A 14658-nucleotide genomic window follows, 5' to 3' on the forward strand; every position below is an offset into this window, starting at 1 on the left:
CCACCACTGGCAGGACTGTAGATGAGGACTCCTGCTCAGCTTAGAAGGAACAGTGCTTAAGGGGTTAGTTCTAGGTGTGACTGTAGCAGCAGGTTATAAGGGAATATAGGTATTGAGTATGTGCAGGCTCACATGCCCAGCCTCTCACGTAAAACCCAACAGAGAGTCCTCTATATGACCTGTGAGTACATATTGATTTACTTCTGACATTCATTCACAATTTGCTGTGATAGAAACCTGGCCAAGCAGTTTACCTGGGCCGTTTTGGATAGGTGCCTGAAGAGGTAGTGGAAGTCTGTGCGAGAGGGGAAGGAGAAAGAGTTAAGGTAGGCAGACAGGAGATTCAAAGGGCCTGGAAAGGGTTTAGAGCCGTATAGAGGGGCAGAAGGGAGCAATGCATGTCTCCTGCTAGAGATGTAGATTATTGGCAAATTACTGACCATTCTATTGCTGATTTAAGGCTTCTGCCAGCCACTGGCCTCCTTTAAGTAAAGCTATTGCTTGGCAACCCTGCCCTTGCCCCTCTCAAGTATAATACATGTCAGAGGTTTCCTGATCTCAAATGGGAGAGTTAGCAGACCTATATGCCTAGTTTGCCTATGCATAATCCTTTCCTGCTTGGTTAACAGCTGTACACAGAAGGCAAAAGTAGAGACTAATAGACGATTCACCACTGGAGACGCGAGTCCAACAGTCTTTATTATATCAGAGATAGCGACCTGACACATTTTGTCACATTGTTAAAACTGGTTAACAGCTGTAACCACTACGATGAAATTATCCTAAGAAAGAACAATATATAGGAGCAATATGTAACAGATGAATTTGCTCTTGAAGGAGTTCTGACATCCTGAGTTAGATATATTACAGTTTGGCACCACTGGAAATAACTGCTCTCGATTTATCAGTGAAAATAACCCAGCATTTTCAACACCAGCCCACTGCCATGGATGATCAGTGAATACATCCTATTTATCATATTTTCTGCTAATTGTGGAGCTATAAACACTGCACAGAAATGATCTTCGAATCCACCTTTTTGCTGCAGGTTTCCAGTAAAACTCTAAATCAAAGAACATTGAAATTTTCTGTCTACCATGTTGATAAGCTGAAGAAGCACCATCTCCTGGGGCAGGTATTGTTTCCCCTGAAAAATGAAATGCCAACTGGAGAAAGCAAAGTAGTGATCTGGAGGGACCTGGAGGCAGAGAACTTGGAGGTGAGACGCTAACTGAAAGGTGTAATTGATAGTAAAAGTAGCCATACAACCCTAAACCCTAAACAGAGTGGATGGGCAGTTTGATGCATAGCTACCATCATCTACTGTGCTGCTATGTTATTTTAGCAGTTCAATAGGAATGAGAATGCTGCAAACCAAATACTAACTCAGAATAAAAATTGGTACGGTTTATCGATGCGAAACAAAACTTTCAAAAATCCTGAACTTTGTTGTCCAAAACTTGTCTAGTAGCATTCCAGAGATCCTTCCATGCCATTCATGGGCTCCAGTAGTGCAGAAAACCTTTATGATCAGCAACTGATTATCATTTTTACAAATACTAGAGGTGCAAAATGCCACTGCTGCCTCATTCCACTTTACTTTGAGAAATCTAATTTAATTTTTTATTTGACTTAACTGAATTTGAACATTTACATTCAGCTTAACCAAACAGCTCAAAGCTTATTACAGTTTTAAAAATATTCCAATGTACAATTTCCCCATACAGTTCCAGCAATATTGACACTCCTCGCTCATGCTCAGTTCATGTGCAAACTGAGCATGCGTGAGGAGCGATGATGTCATTGGCGGGAAGGGATGCATTCCACTTCTTCCCTACTGAAGCAGCACTGGGGCAGTTCCAGCAGCGGATCTCATCAGCTGGCAGGGATTGGGCATCCCACCAGCCAATCAAAGGATACTCCAGTGGTAGAGGGGGATGGGGGCCCAGGTCCTCTAGGCCCCCTGTGGCTACACCACTGGCCACAACAATGGGTTCAGTTGTATAATAAGTCACCTACAGTTAGGCCCCTGGAAGGCATGCGGTAGGAGCTTATTGTAATTTACGCCAATCATAGAGCTGGTGTAAATGTTGACACTTAACTTACGGCAGTCTGTAAGTTGTGAGCAAGGGCTTGAGCTCCGTCTATGTGTACACTTCCCTTGTAAATATGCTCTGTGGAATTTGGGCAGTTATGTGCATATGTGTGCACATAGATACATAGATGCCATTATTCTGAACACATGCACAGTAGATTCAGTAAATGAGCCCAAAGTTAGATTCGGGATGATGCACTCTTAAGTGCGAATTCTATAAAGTCAGTTCCGCACAGAACGTTTTAAAATAGAATACTAGCTTAAGTCATTTTCATGCCTAGCTTTGGGTGTGAGCATTTATGCCTGCAAATATTAGCACCTATGTTATAGAATTGCCCTGAAAATGTCCAAGTTCTAATGGAAAACTACCATCCAGTAGGGATCTATTAATAAACATCCTCAGCCTGCACAATGTATTCGTTGGTAATTCCGTTAAACTTCTGGGGCAGAGAATTAAAACGCAGATGACCAGACCTTTAGTTTTTCCATGGCACTGTACCCTAGTGAGGGAAACCTGGGCTAACACTGGCAGCCAGAAACCCCCTGCATCCCACTTCTTCCCCTCAACTAACCTACAGATCTCATACCCAACCCTTGACATGAAGCATGTGCTCTAATTGGAAAACATGGCTACAACTTCACTTACATACTTTGAGACTGATGTAATAAAAGAAAGGAAACGTCATAAAATGGCTTTGAATACTTATGGGGCTTCTAAATCGATTCTCAAAAGACTACAGACCTTACAGAATACGGCCATATGTATATTATGTCATTCTTACAGTTGAGATCATCTTTACTTGAAAAGCGTCATTGGCTCCCAATTGAACATTGCATGAAGTTTAAAATACTTGCTTTTAGACTGGGTGTGCCACAGTATTTAAACTCTGTAACTATCCCATCTATGCCCACATGTATTTTGAGATCTTTAAATAACCATCATCTGGTCCTTCCTGGTCCAAGGTTTGCTCAGTTTGAGTCTATCGCAGGAATAGTACATTTTCTTTTCACTATCCCTCACCTATGAAACAGTTTACCTTTATACATTCAAAGCAAGTTATTTTTGAAACAGTTCAAACTGGCGCTAAAGACCTGGCTTCTAAGCTCTGGTGCCGAAACTTCAATGCATGATGTGCCAAATCCTCCTGTCTGTTTTTATTTAGTTTCTTTCTTTTTTTTTTTTTTTAAATCTTATTAACACGTGCCACAAAAAGCAGGAATACAACACAAACCTTTCAGTACAAGAATGAAAACAAAGCACAAAGTAGGTTGTAGCTTCACAAATCTAGCTCTGTGTGAGTTTCTTTCCTGTCAATCATTGTAGTTTTCATAATTTGTTTTAGTCTGTAAACCGCTTAGCTCTGCTAGTCAGTTTAAAGTGCTATAGTAAATCACAAATAAATTCCATGCACAATATTTCTTGGCTTAGTACATGTGGAAGGGCATAATCGAAAGAGACGCCCAAGTTTTGCTGAGGACGTCCTTGAAAAACATCCCGATGGAGGGGCGGGGAAACCTGTATTATCGAAACAAGATGGACGTCCATCTTTCGTTTCGATAATATGGTTGGGGACGCCCAAATCTTGAAATTTAGGTCATCCTTAGAGATGGTCGTCCCTAGACTTGGTCGTTTCTGATTTTTGGCGATTAATGGAAACCAAGGATGCCCATCTCAGAAACGACCAAATGCAAGACCTTTGGTCGTGGAAGGGGCCAGCATTCATAGTGCACTGGTCCCCCTCATATGCCAGGACACCAACAGGGCACCCTAGGGGGCACTGCAGTGGACTTAATAAATTGCTCCCAGGTACATAGCTCCCTTACCTTGTGTGCTGAGCCCCCCAAAACCCACTACCCACAACTGTACACCACTACCATAGCCCTTACGGATGAAGGGGGGCACCTAGATGTGGGTTTCTGGTGGGTTTTGGAGGGCTCACATTTAACACCACAAGTGTAACAGGTAGGGAGGGGGATGGGCCTGGGTCCGCCTGCCTGAAGTGCACTGCACCTACTAAAACTGTTGCAGGGACATGCATACTGCTGTGGTGGACCTGAGTATGACATTTGAGGCTGGCATAGAGGCTGGCACAAAATATTTTTAAAAGATAATTTTTTGAGGGTGAGAGGGGGTTAATGACCACTAGGGGGAGTAAGGGGAGGTCATCCCCGATTCTCTCCAGTGGTCAGTTCAGGCACCTTTTTGTGCCTTGGTCGTAAGAAAAACGGGACTAGGTAAAGTCGTCCAATGTTTGTTGGGGAAGTCCCTTTTCTTTTTCCCCCCATTATGGGTCGAGGACGTCCATGTGTTAGGCACGCCCAAGTCCCGCCTTCGCTATGCCTCTGACACGCCCCTGTGAACTTTGGTCGTCCCTGCGACGGAAAGCAGTTTGGGACGCCCAAAATCGGCTTTCGATTATACCGATTTGGGTGACCCTGTGAGAAGGATGCCCACCTTCCGATTTGTGTTGAAAGATGGGCATCCTTCTCTTTCGAAAATGAGCCTGAAAGTCATTCAAGTGAACATTTTTCTCTTTTTAAAGATGGTAATTTTGCACGTGGTGCTTAACTGCAAAACCTTTATGTGATTTAGTAAATAATATGTTAATAGCCAAAATTAACGTATGCTAAGTGCCAAACCAATGCAGTAATTGTAGGGAGCATTCCTGGCATGGTATCAGGCGAGTTCTCACCCAGACAATTCCCACTTAGGACAATTCCCCCCTCCCACTGGGACAATTCCCACTTAAGGGGGACAATTCCCATCAAGGACTCTCTCCCCCCCCTCCCCTGGTCATTTTCCACTCTCCTATCCTTTTTTTTTTTTTTTTTTTTTACCGACTGTATCGAGTCCCATAAGTCCTGATGGCACTTTTTTTTTTTTTTTAGTGGCGTCTTGGAACAAGGTTAGAGCAGCCTACGAATGTACACAGAGGATGTATAATAACGGAATAACTTTTCATAGGTAGAGTAGTAATTTGTTATAAATCGTAATCAGTGTGTCTTTTGGAGGGGCTGAATTAGGTTGAAACCTAGTTTGGGGGTTGTGGGCGGCATTCCCCCCTCCCCCACATGAACTGCAGTTTGTATTTATTTATTTACTTATTTATTTATGACATTTAGATCCCAGATTAAACATGAATTAGTTTGAAACCTAGTTTGGGGGGGCATTGCCCCCCCCCCCACATGAACTGCATGTCTGGAAGGGGAAAGGGATGTGTAAAAAATAATGTTGTGAGGGGGTACTGGCCCCCCCCCCCCCAACAACCTGGAAGAGAAAAGGTAGGGAGATTACTTATCCTAGTGTGTTTTGCATTTTTTGGGTTATGGGTTGGAATTGTCCAGATGGGAATTGGTGGGTGGGAACTGTCCGGTAGGAACGGTCCAGGTGGGAACTGACCTAGAATCCCTTGGCACTTGGAGAAAGGCAGTCATCATGCTAATGTAGGACTCTGGTGGCTACCGTGTACTAATGATGTGGTTACTAACAAGGAAAGCAGTATTGTACACCTCCTGAAGGTGTAGTTAATTGATCATGTTATCTGCTGTGTTAATAGTTAAAACACCTTAACACATGCATTAACAGCAAGGCACACTCCCTGTCCGTAGGAGGGATGAGCACCTAGAATGTTTCATTTTCATGTTTGTTTGTTTTTTTCAGTTGGCAATGACTGTCATTACGAGTGTGCACTTTTCCTAATTTCCTAAATAGGGGGAGCTATTTCACATAGTGCATTTTCTTTCTTGATATTAGTACACACATGGTTTGCAAATGTGCATATCGGGAAAGAGTGTGTACTCCCACAGATTCTATACATGGCGACTAAAGTTACATACGCAAATCAGCACATGTAGATGATTTGCATGCGCAACTTAATTGCTAACAAGCTAATCAGTACTGATAACTGGCCAATAACAAGCAAATTATCCTCACTAATTGGCATGAATTAGAATTTACACACATAACTTTCTAAGTGTATTCTGTAAAGGGGTTCGTGTAAATTCTAATGTGTGGATCACAAAAGTGGACGTGGCCAGGGGAGGGGCATGGGCAGGTCATGGGTGTTCCTGAAAATTACGGTCACTGTTAATGCTGTTTTGCTGTGGCAGGCTTCCAACCTGGTTTATGGTGTATTTCAACTTTCTATACTGCTCTTCTTGAAAACATCATGGAACATGGGTTCTGAGTGTGCTTTGTGAAAGGGGAGTAAAAGGGGGGGGGGGCACCAGGCTGAAGGCTTGTCTAGGGCAGGGGTGTCCAACCTCTCCAGGTCAGGTTTTCAAGATTTCCACTATCAATATGTATGAGATCTGTTTGCAAAGTATGGAGGCAGTGCATGCAAATAGATCTCATACATATTCATTGAGGAAATCCTGAAAACCCAACTGGTTTCTGGCCCTTGAGGATTGACGTTGGACACCCCAGTCTAGGGTAACCTAGTATCCTTGGATGAAAGGTGAAGTGCTGTTGCCTTTCCTATGGACACCTATAATGATTTAGTGTTCCCGATTTAATATGATATGTTAAGTGATTATGACACACAGCAAGATTCCTTGGCCTGCAAAGAAGAACTTGGGCAAAAGAGGGATGGAGAATAAGGAAAAAGGACAAACTTAAAATTTTAGCAAATGTAAGAGTGACGTACAAATGAGCTATTTCTATTTTTAAAGCCTCCTTCTGAGTATGGAGATGTACAATTTTCTCTCAGCTACAATGATTACCTGGGACGTCTCACTGTGGTGGTGTTGAGAGCTAAAGGCCTGCAAGTCCATGAGGACAGAGGTATGGTGTGTAAGTATTCTGCTTATTTTTGATCATTTACTCACTGATCATTTACTCACTGAGCCTGTCTGAATTACGTTTGCGACTGTGTGTGCCCTGAGACAAGAGGGACACGTACAAGTCAGACTTTAGTTTAAAGCCAGCAAGAGGAGATAAAGGAGAGAGGACTGTATCTGGGTAGGAGGAGAGCTACATCTGAAGGTTTAGAGGGAGAGGCCCCACATAAGCTGATTTGCCCTGAGAGATTTCTTTACCTTCCCTTAGACCAGTGGTTCCCAATCCTGGTCCTGGAGGCACCCCAGCCAGTCAGGTTTTTGGGGATATCCACAATGAATATTCATGAGAGAGATTTGCATTCAGTGGAGGCAGAACTAAACCATGCAAAATATTAAAAATTGTAACACAGACTTTAAAATAAACCCTGAACAGCAAATGAGCTTTCGTCAATAATGGAGTTACTCTAACAAATTTACCAGTGGAGTAAATCAGCCAAACTGCTGTGCTCTGCAATGTATGAAGCTTCTTTAAGAGTATAATCATGCATCCAGCATATAATAAGTTACTTTAGTCCAGTTGACTTACTATCAGAGCCTGCACAATCAATTTAAAACTGGACATGTTCAAAGCAATGCCTAATCCTTCTTAATCACCTTAAATAGTCTAGCTATATTACATCCAGTTTTTTATTGGTTAGGATGGGGATGTCCTAAGTTTATCATCTTCATTTTCCACAGTTCTCTTAAGGTCATGATCCTAATGCTTTTCCAGTAAAATAACATTGTAACATTTACAAAATTTCCAATGTAGTGGCGAACCATGGGCGGGTCGGTGGGGGCAGTCTGCCCCTGGTGCATGCTGCAAGGGGGTAAAGGGAGCAGCCATGTGGCTGGCTCCCTGCTCCCTCTGATGTTACTTTCTGTTCTGAGGCAGGGAACCGGCAGAGCCAACAGCCACCTGACTGCTTCCTGCAACCCCAGGAGGTAGGAGCGATGCGCTTGGGGGGGTGGGGTGATGTGCCTATGGGGTGTCATGATTTGCTGGGGGGGAATGTGATTTGCTGGGAGGGTGATGCACCGGGAGGGGGGGGGGGGGGGGGTAATGTGTCTGGGGGGTGCAGGAACAATCTGCCCTGGATGGCAGCCGACCTAGGAACACCTAATGAATGAGTTGTGGCACCTTATAGTGCCCTTCCTTATAGAAATTTTCTACTATCAGCACTTCACAGCCAGCTACAAGATGAGTAACTATTTGTAGCTCTTTTTTTTTTTTTGAACAGATGTCTGTTGTACCAGTTTTTCTATACTTGCTGTGAATCATCTTGTCCATAATCCACTGTCCCGGGCTGCAACTATCAATTTCTTCTCCTTAGATTTCAGTTCTCTCTCCTTAACTGTTCATTTGCCCAGGCTTGATCCACATACAATTTCTGGAATGACATATTTCACACTGTATTTATGCATTTGCCACTTATTTTTCCTTGTTTCCTGATCTAATTCTTTAAATAACTTTTTCTCCTGCTGATCTAGAACAGCAGTGACTCCTGCTGGTATCTTGTGAGTTCTTTTGTATTTTTGGATAATAAAAGTACATTGACTACAGACTCACACACACTCACCCAGGAAATAGATAACGATAGATACCTTTAATATGATGCCAGCAGAATAATTGTCTCACACAGCTTCTGTTTACAAATGGACGGTATTGTTAACCCACCCTTCATCCCCGTGGGCATGGGTCCCCCGGAGGTCTAGAGAGGGGTAAATAAAACAGTGGTGACCCCGACCAATCGTTAGCGGCAGACGGAGGAGTGTGCCGCAAAATAGGTACACAAAGGGGCTCATTTTCAAAGCACTTAGCCTCCCAAAGTTCCATAGAAACCTATGGAACTTAGCCTCCCAAAGTGCTTTGAAAATATGCCTCAATGTTGCACCTTTATCCCCAACAACACTGCCCCAGATGGGTCAATCACCAGAGCTTTGAAAGGCCTTACCTCGCTCTCAGAGGAATTGGCTGAAAACTCAGGTGTTGATACATCCTGGACTGGCTGGATGGATAAAGCTTTTGGTAAATGGAAGACATTTATCATTTCTGCAGCACCCACCATAGTGGTTGCTATTTTCGTATTGGTAGGATGCTGCATAATCCCATGTGCTAGAGGCTTAGTAGAATGCTTAATTGAAACTGCCATAACCAAGAAAGCAGCAACAGGACAATATGTCCTGTACGAAAATCTCCTCCCCAACACCACAGGAGACAATACATTGGACTATCTCCCTATGAGATGGACCAATCGCTATGCAAATGCTAGAGAAGCTACAGAGGTACCTGCAACCATATAGTAGATTCAGAGTACACAGGAATGCAAAATAATTACATAATTCTTCATACAAGGATGTGATCAATAATCAGTATAACTGTGTAATCAATGCAAACGTATAATCAGCATATAATCAGTATATAACCGAGGAATTAATTAGCTTGATGATTGTTAGCAATATATATACATATGTAAGAGTATGATAAAACCTGCATATTAATAGGTTAAAAGATATTGCCTTTGTAGTTGTAGGTTGTTGCTCAATCGCAGAAATGAGTTAGCCCCAAGAGGGGTTAGAATAAGACAGAGATGGTATCTATGTTGTGATCAGGATTCCGAAATCTTTGCCATACCAGCTTCCAATCAGACTCTCTAAATAGATAGCTTTACAGGATACCTTCTGGAATGGATGGTACCATGATAGACAACCCTAGTGTCACCCTATGAGATAGGGTGAAGAGGGGAATGTTAATATGTGTCACAACGTGAGACCCCTCCACTGGTATAGTGGTGGGCCGAGTTCTATAGCCTAAGCTGCTGAAAAGCACTGACTAGGCCTGAAAATCTGATGATGGCCTTGTAGCTGAGCGCCTGCGGAAGCAGGACCACTTGGCAAGCCTTATTAGGATCTAGTGTGACATTCGAATACAGTGTAAGGGCCAAGATGGAGGAATTAATGGCAAAAATAGTAAGAAGTTTGGTTCATAAGATGGAGTCTGCTTTTGTAAAGATGGCATCCTGGATCATGAGATATGAATACTATTCTCTCTATATTAGGAAAGATGTTTACACTTCAGGAAATGGCAGTTATTAAGAAATAACAGAAAGGGGGGGGGGAGGAGGGAGACGGTGGGCACCTGATCTGCGGTTAAGTATGATTCACAGATGAAAAAAAATGTATCTCTATTGAATTGAATGGCCAGCAGATACTATTTAAGATCTGCAAATCTTGGCGGGGATTGGAACTTTCCCCAACTCTACCCAGAGGGCAGAACTACGGTCGGTCCACCTGAGAATCTGACTGATGAGTGTGCCAGATTGAAGTTCTAATTGGTGAGAATAAAGATTATCTCTATCACTTGCTTTCCTAGTCTGTGCCTCAATTTCTTGATTGTCTATCTGTTTCTTGGAACATTCTTACACAAATAGTGTTCACATAAGTAAGGTATCTTCTACTCCTCAGTACATTATGTGGGAGAATAGGTGGCCAAAGATACACATAGACACCAGAAGTCAGAAAGCCGAGGTCCTGGGTCTTAGATTTAAAATGAGCCTTCTGACACCCCCTCTCCACCTCCGTGTCAAAATGAGTCCTCTGAAACCCACCCTTCATCCCTGCGGGCATGGGTCCCCCGGAGGTCTAGAGAGGGGTAAATAAAACAGTATTCATGGTAGTCCAGGCTCTTATGCTTGGGGAGGAGACATGAAGAGTCTGGACTGCAGAGACTTGCGGCTATATCTCCACAGTGTGCAGAGATGGAATATGAGAGCAAAAAGTCAAAGAAAAAAATGGAAAGAGCTTCTTTCACACGGAACGAGGTCGAGGTGAGGCGCTATGATTTGAATTCATGGGGGCCTGGCCCGGTGGTGGACAGAGGGGGGCGACAATGACTTGGGGGGGGGGGGGCGGGGCCCTGCTTTAATTGGCAATTTCACACATAAGTGCACTAGGCGCTATTCTGTAAAGTAGCTACAGTACGTACAGTAGGATAAGCAGCATAAAATGTATTGTTTTGGGATCTTGCCAGGTACTTGTGACCTGGGATGGCTACTGCTGGAAACGGAATGCTGGGCTTAATGGACCTTTGGTCTGTCCCAGTATGGCAATACTTATATACTTAAACATGGGAGAAGCATGGGTGGACATGGACTTATAGATTACTAACAGTTTGATGGAGGAGTCAAGATGGTGACCACTGCTTAGTTGTGCTGTGTTCCGCTATGGTGAAGAAGAAAGGAAAGCTGAGCATTTAACCCTCTGAACCACAGCCTCAAGTTTTTTTCTTCATTTGTGGGTCCTATGGATAGTTTTCTCCGTCAGAGTCAAACTCCATCTTTGCTTGCAGTTCGTGATTTCCTGGCTGTTCTGACACCATGACTTGGCATTGTGATCCAGACCTCTAGACTGACATCTCACTGACTCCGCATCTATGGATGCCCCCGCCACAAGTGCCTCACTGGACCCAGAGCTTGGAGCTTGATGCAAGACATCGTTTGTTCCAATCCACAGAGGTATGGATTCAATGCTACAGGAGGAATCTTCAGGTCCTCCGGGTCAACAGATGCCAGGAGCAGTATTGGGTGGAGTTGCAGTGTCGGAAGTGGATGTGGCCACTGCTATTGATGGAAGCGGACCAAGGGAAGCCAAAATTGTTGAGTTTTCACTTCAGAGGCCCCCTGTATTTTCTTTAGAGACTAACTGGATGGCTGTGACAGAAATGGGTAAGGCCCTTTTGGCACAAATATTGACTGTTAACCTTAATATTCAAGCAAATTACACAAATGAAGCAAACTGAACAATTGAGTGATGAGAATTCTGCTCAAATTAAAATGCTTCAAGCAATCAATGCTTCAACCATAACTGAAAATAACATTATTAAGAGGAAAATTGAAAATTTAGAAAATTATACTCAAGCCTGTAATTTACTGGGAATAAATTTTCCTAAGTTACCCGTAATATCACCAAGACGCATGTTTAAAAGATATTTGAAGGAAGTTTTGCAAGTGTCTGAGGAATCTATGCTCCCCAATATTGCATATTTACTATTTGTCCACAAATAAAGAGCCATTGATGTCTCAAGGTGCACAGGCCCCTGAGGTCGATGTTTTCAATATTTCTGAAAAACTGGAGACATCTGGAACTGAAGCAGTAACTTCGGCCACATTGGCATTATCTTTGGTTTCTGATCATAACTGGTTACTATGCATATTCTTTAAAAAGCGAGATACTTCTTTTCTGGGTTTACGCATCAAGATTTTTCCAGATTTGTGCAAAGAGACCCAGAGGAGAAGTTTTCTTTGATTGAAGTCTGGAATTCTTCAAATATGAGCACTCTTTTTTTTTTTTTTTTTTCTCTCCTCAAATACCCTTGTAAATGTATAATTAAGTACCAGTCAGTAACATATGAATTATTTGATCCTGCACAGTTAACTGCTTTCATCAGCAGTTGGCGAGTTATATATAGTTCTCCGAATAGGGCTGCAATGTAAGCCATTTAGATTAATGAATAATTGGCATTCTAAGTAGCCATTTGCCTTAATGTTTATTTAGTTACTATCACTCCTGTTAGTAAACAGACCCCTATATGTGCTAAATTCTTTTAATAATTTCTGTTGATCTCCTCCCCCACAATGTCGAGGACTTTATGTTATAAGGATTTTGCTTGTATTTGTTATCTTGTTTGTTTCTGTACAAGATAGTTATCTTGGAATTAATTTGAAAATTTTACATAAATAAAAGAATACTATCAGTTCTGCACGTCACTTGGCTCACTTAGGTGTGACCAATTATACCTGACATGGTGTAAAGAGTGGTATCTAAGTTTTGGCATGGCAATGTGGGTTTGCGCAAGTATTCTATAACAACTTTGGCGTGCTTAAGTGCCATATCGAATTGTTGCTGTACGCCCCATATTAGTGTCTAAATCGAGGTGGCAAGTTATAGAATTGCCTCCTAATATATATATATATAATCTATTCCTCCTATCTAGGTCCTCTGAAATTTCTTTTGATTGTAACATGATGAGTTCCCACTAAATTAAGTGGCCCAGCCACCAAATTGGACCTTGGTTATTTGCAGATTTTTAAAGTACACCATTTTATGCTGCTGGACCCGCCCACTTAATAGCAGATTTAAGTTTAGGCGGTTAGCACTGTTATTCAACAGCACTATCCATTTATGTGCCACTGAATATCAGCAGAGAGCCCCACACAGACAATTTAGCTAGGCAGGCGCCTCTCCTGCCTGGTTAAATCGCTTTAAATATTGACCCCCCCCCTATATTTATATTATCAGTTGGAACGGACACTATCATTGGATAGTGGAGGTTCTTTCAAATTAGGAAAATTTGTAAGGGTGATGTGTTGGAAAATTCAGTACAACACACATTTTGAAAAATGTCACTTAAAAGACAAATCTATTTAACTCCCATTGTACTACTTACAAAAACTTGTTATCAGGGTTACAGGTTCCTGTAATAAAGGGCAGTTTCCTTGAATGAGTGCCTGTGATACAAACAAGATACCCCGTGCCAAATGTCAAGGGTGTTTACTCTGGCAGTAGAGCCATCTGCCACAAGCACTACTGCAAACAGAAAATGGGATTACAAAACAATGTAAGAAATTCAGCAGGTTTCCTCTGTGACTTTGTGCATGCAGAATTGGACTTGCTCAGGACAGGATTAAGGCATAGGCAAACAAGGCATGTGCCTAGGGCCCAAATGTTTAGCAGGGGCTTTCTCAGATGTGCTAACTCGGTGACTTCCAAGTCAGATTTATAGCCTGGTAAATCAGCTGCTGGTAGAAAGAGAGGGTGGCAGAAGGGGAAGAGAAGGAAAGACCAGAGCCACTTCTGCTCTCTGAGGCCCAGATGCATCAACCAAAGTAAAAAAAAAAATCTAAAATGTAAAAGTCCTTAACGAATTAACAAAAAACGAAGAATGCACCAAAAAAACAAGCTGCACATGTTCAGTGCGGTATTGTAAAGTACAATGCATCAAACTGGTGTAATCCCCATCGTTAATCGGCCCCTAAAGCATGTGCAGAGCAGCCAAGCGTTATGCTGGCTGCTCTGCGCATGCCACAAACGTCAAAACAAACAAAAAAAAGACCAAAACACAAACACGTTGAAAATAAAAGAGGCAAAGGCGCTCGTCAGGAGCGTCCTGTATGGACAGCCTTGCCCCCCCCCCCCGCCCGAGGTCGCTGCTGCTCCCCGTTTCCCCCCTGTATTAAATAAAAAATCAAAACAAAAAATCAAAAGTTTAGCAGCCCCGGCCCCCTCCCTTTCTCTCTCTCTCTTTCTCCTCCCACAGCTCCGCCTCCCGCCATGCCCCGCCCCCTGAGGTCATCGCCGCCAACCTATGTCAGATGGGGGCGGGCCCAGGTCAGGGAAGGAGAGACGTCCTGAAGACTCGCGGCGATCAGATGTTCTTTTTGTCCGTGCAGCGCCTTCACACAGAGGTGAGAGGCACTGCGTGGGCCTGGTAAGGCGGAGGGGGGGGGGTCTGGTGGAGGGGGGAGCGGCGGCGATGACCTCAGGGGGCGGGGCACGGGGGTGGAGGATGGCGGGAGGCAGAGCTGTGGGAGAAGGAGAAAGAGAGAGAGGAAGGGAGGGGGGCCGGGGCTGCTAAACTTTTGATTTTTGTTTTGGTTTTTTATTTAATAAAGGGGGAAGCAGGGAACAGCGGCGACCTCGGGGGGGGGGGGCAAGGCCATCCATACAGGACACTCCTGACGAGCGCC

General features: G+C 43.3%; 1 protein-coding gene across 5 annotated transcripts in view; it reads left to right on the forward strand.

The window, feature by feature from the left end:
- The window catches only part of LOC115470268 (synaptotagmin-15-like), a 68419-nt gene that overhangs the window by 22989 nt on the left and 30772 nt on the right, over positions 1-14658 (forward strand). For 4 of the 5 annotated variants that reach the window (XM_030203293.1, XM_030203294.1, XM_030203298.1 and 1 more), the window contains exons 5-6: positions 1049-1219; positions 6767-6887. In XM_030203293.1, coding sequence (XP_030059153.1) covers positions 1049-1219; positions 6767-6887 — 292 coding nt within the window. The remainder of the gene's footprint in view (positions 1-1048; positions 1220-6766; positions 6888-14658) is intronic. The other variant, XM_030203296.1, reaches the window with a different exon arrangement.

The sequence above is a fragment of the Microcaecilia unicolor genome, chromosome 5 (assembly GCF_901765095.1).
Source record: "Microcaecilia unicolor chromosome 5, aMicUni1.1, whole genome shotgun sequence".
Taxonomy (NCBI): domain Eukaryota; kingdom Metazoa; phylum Chordata; class Amphibia; order Gymnophiona; family Siphonopidae; genus Microcaecilia; species Microcaecilia unicolor.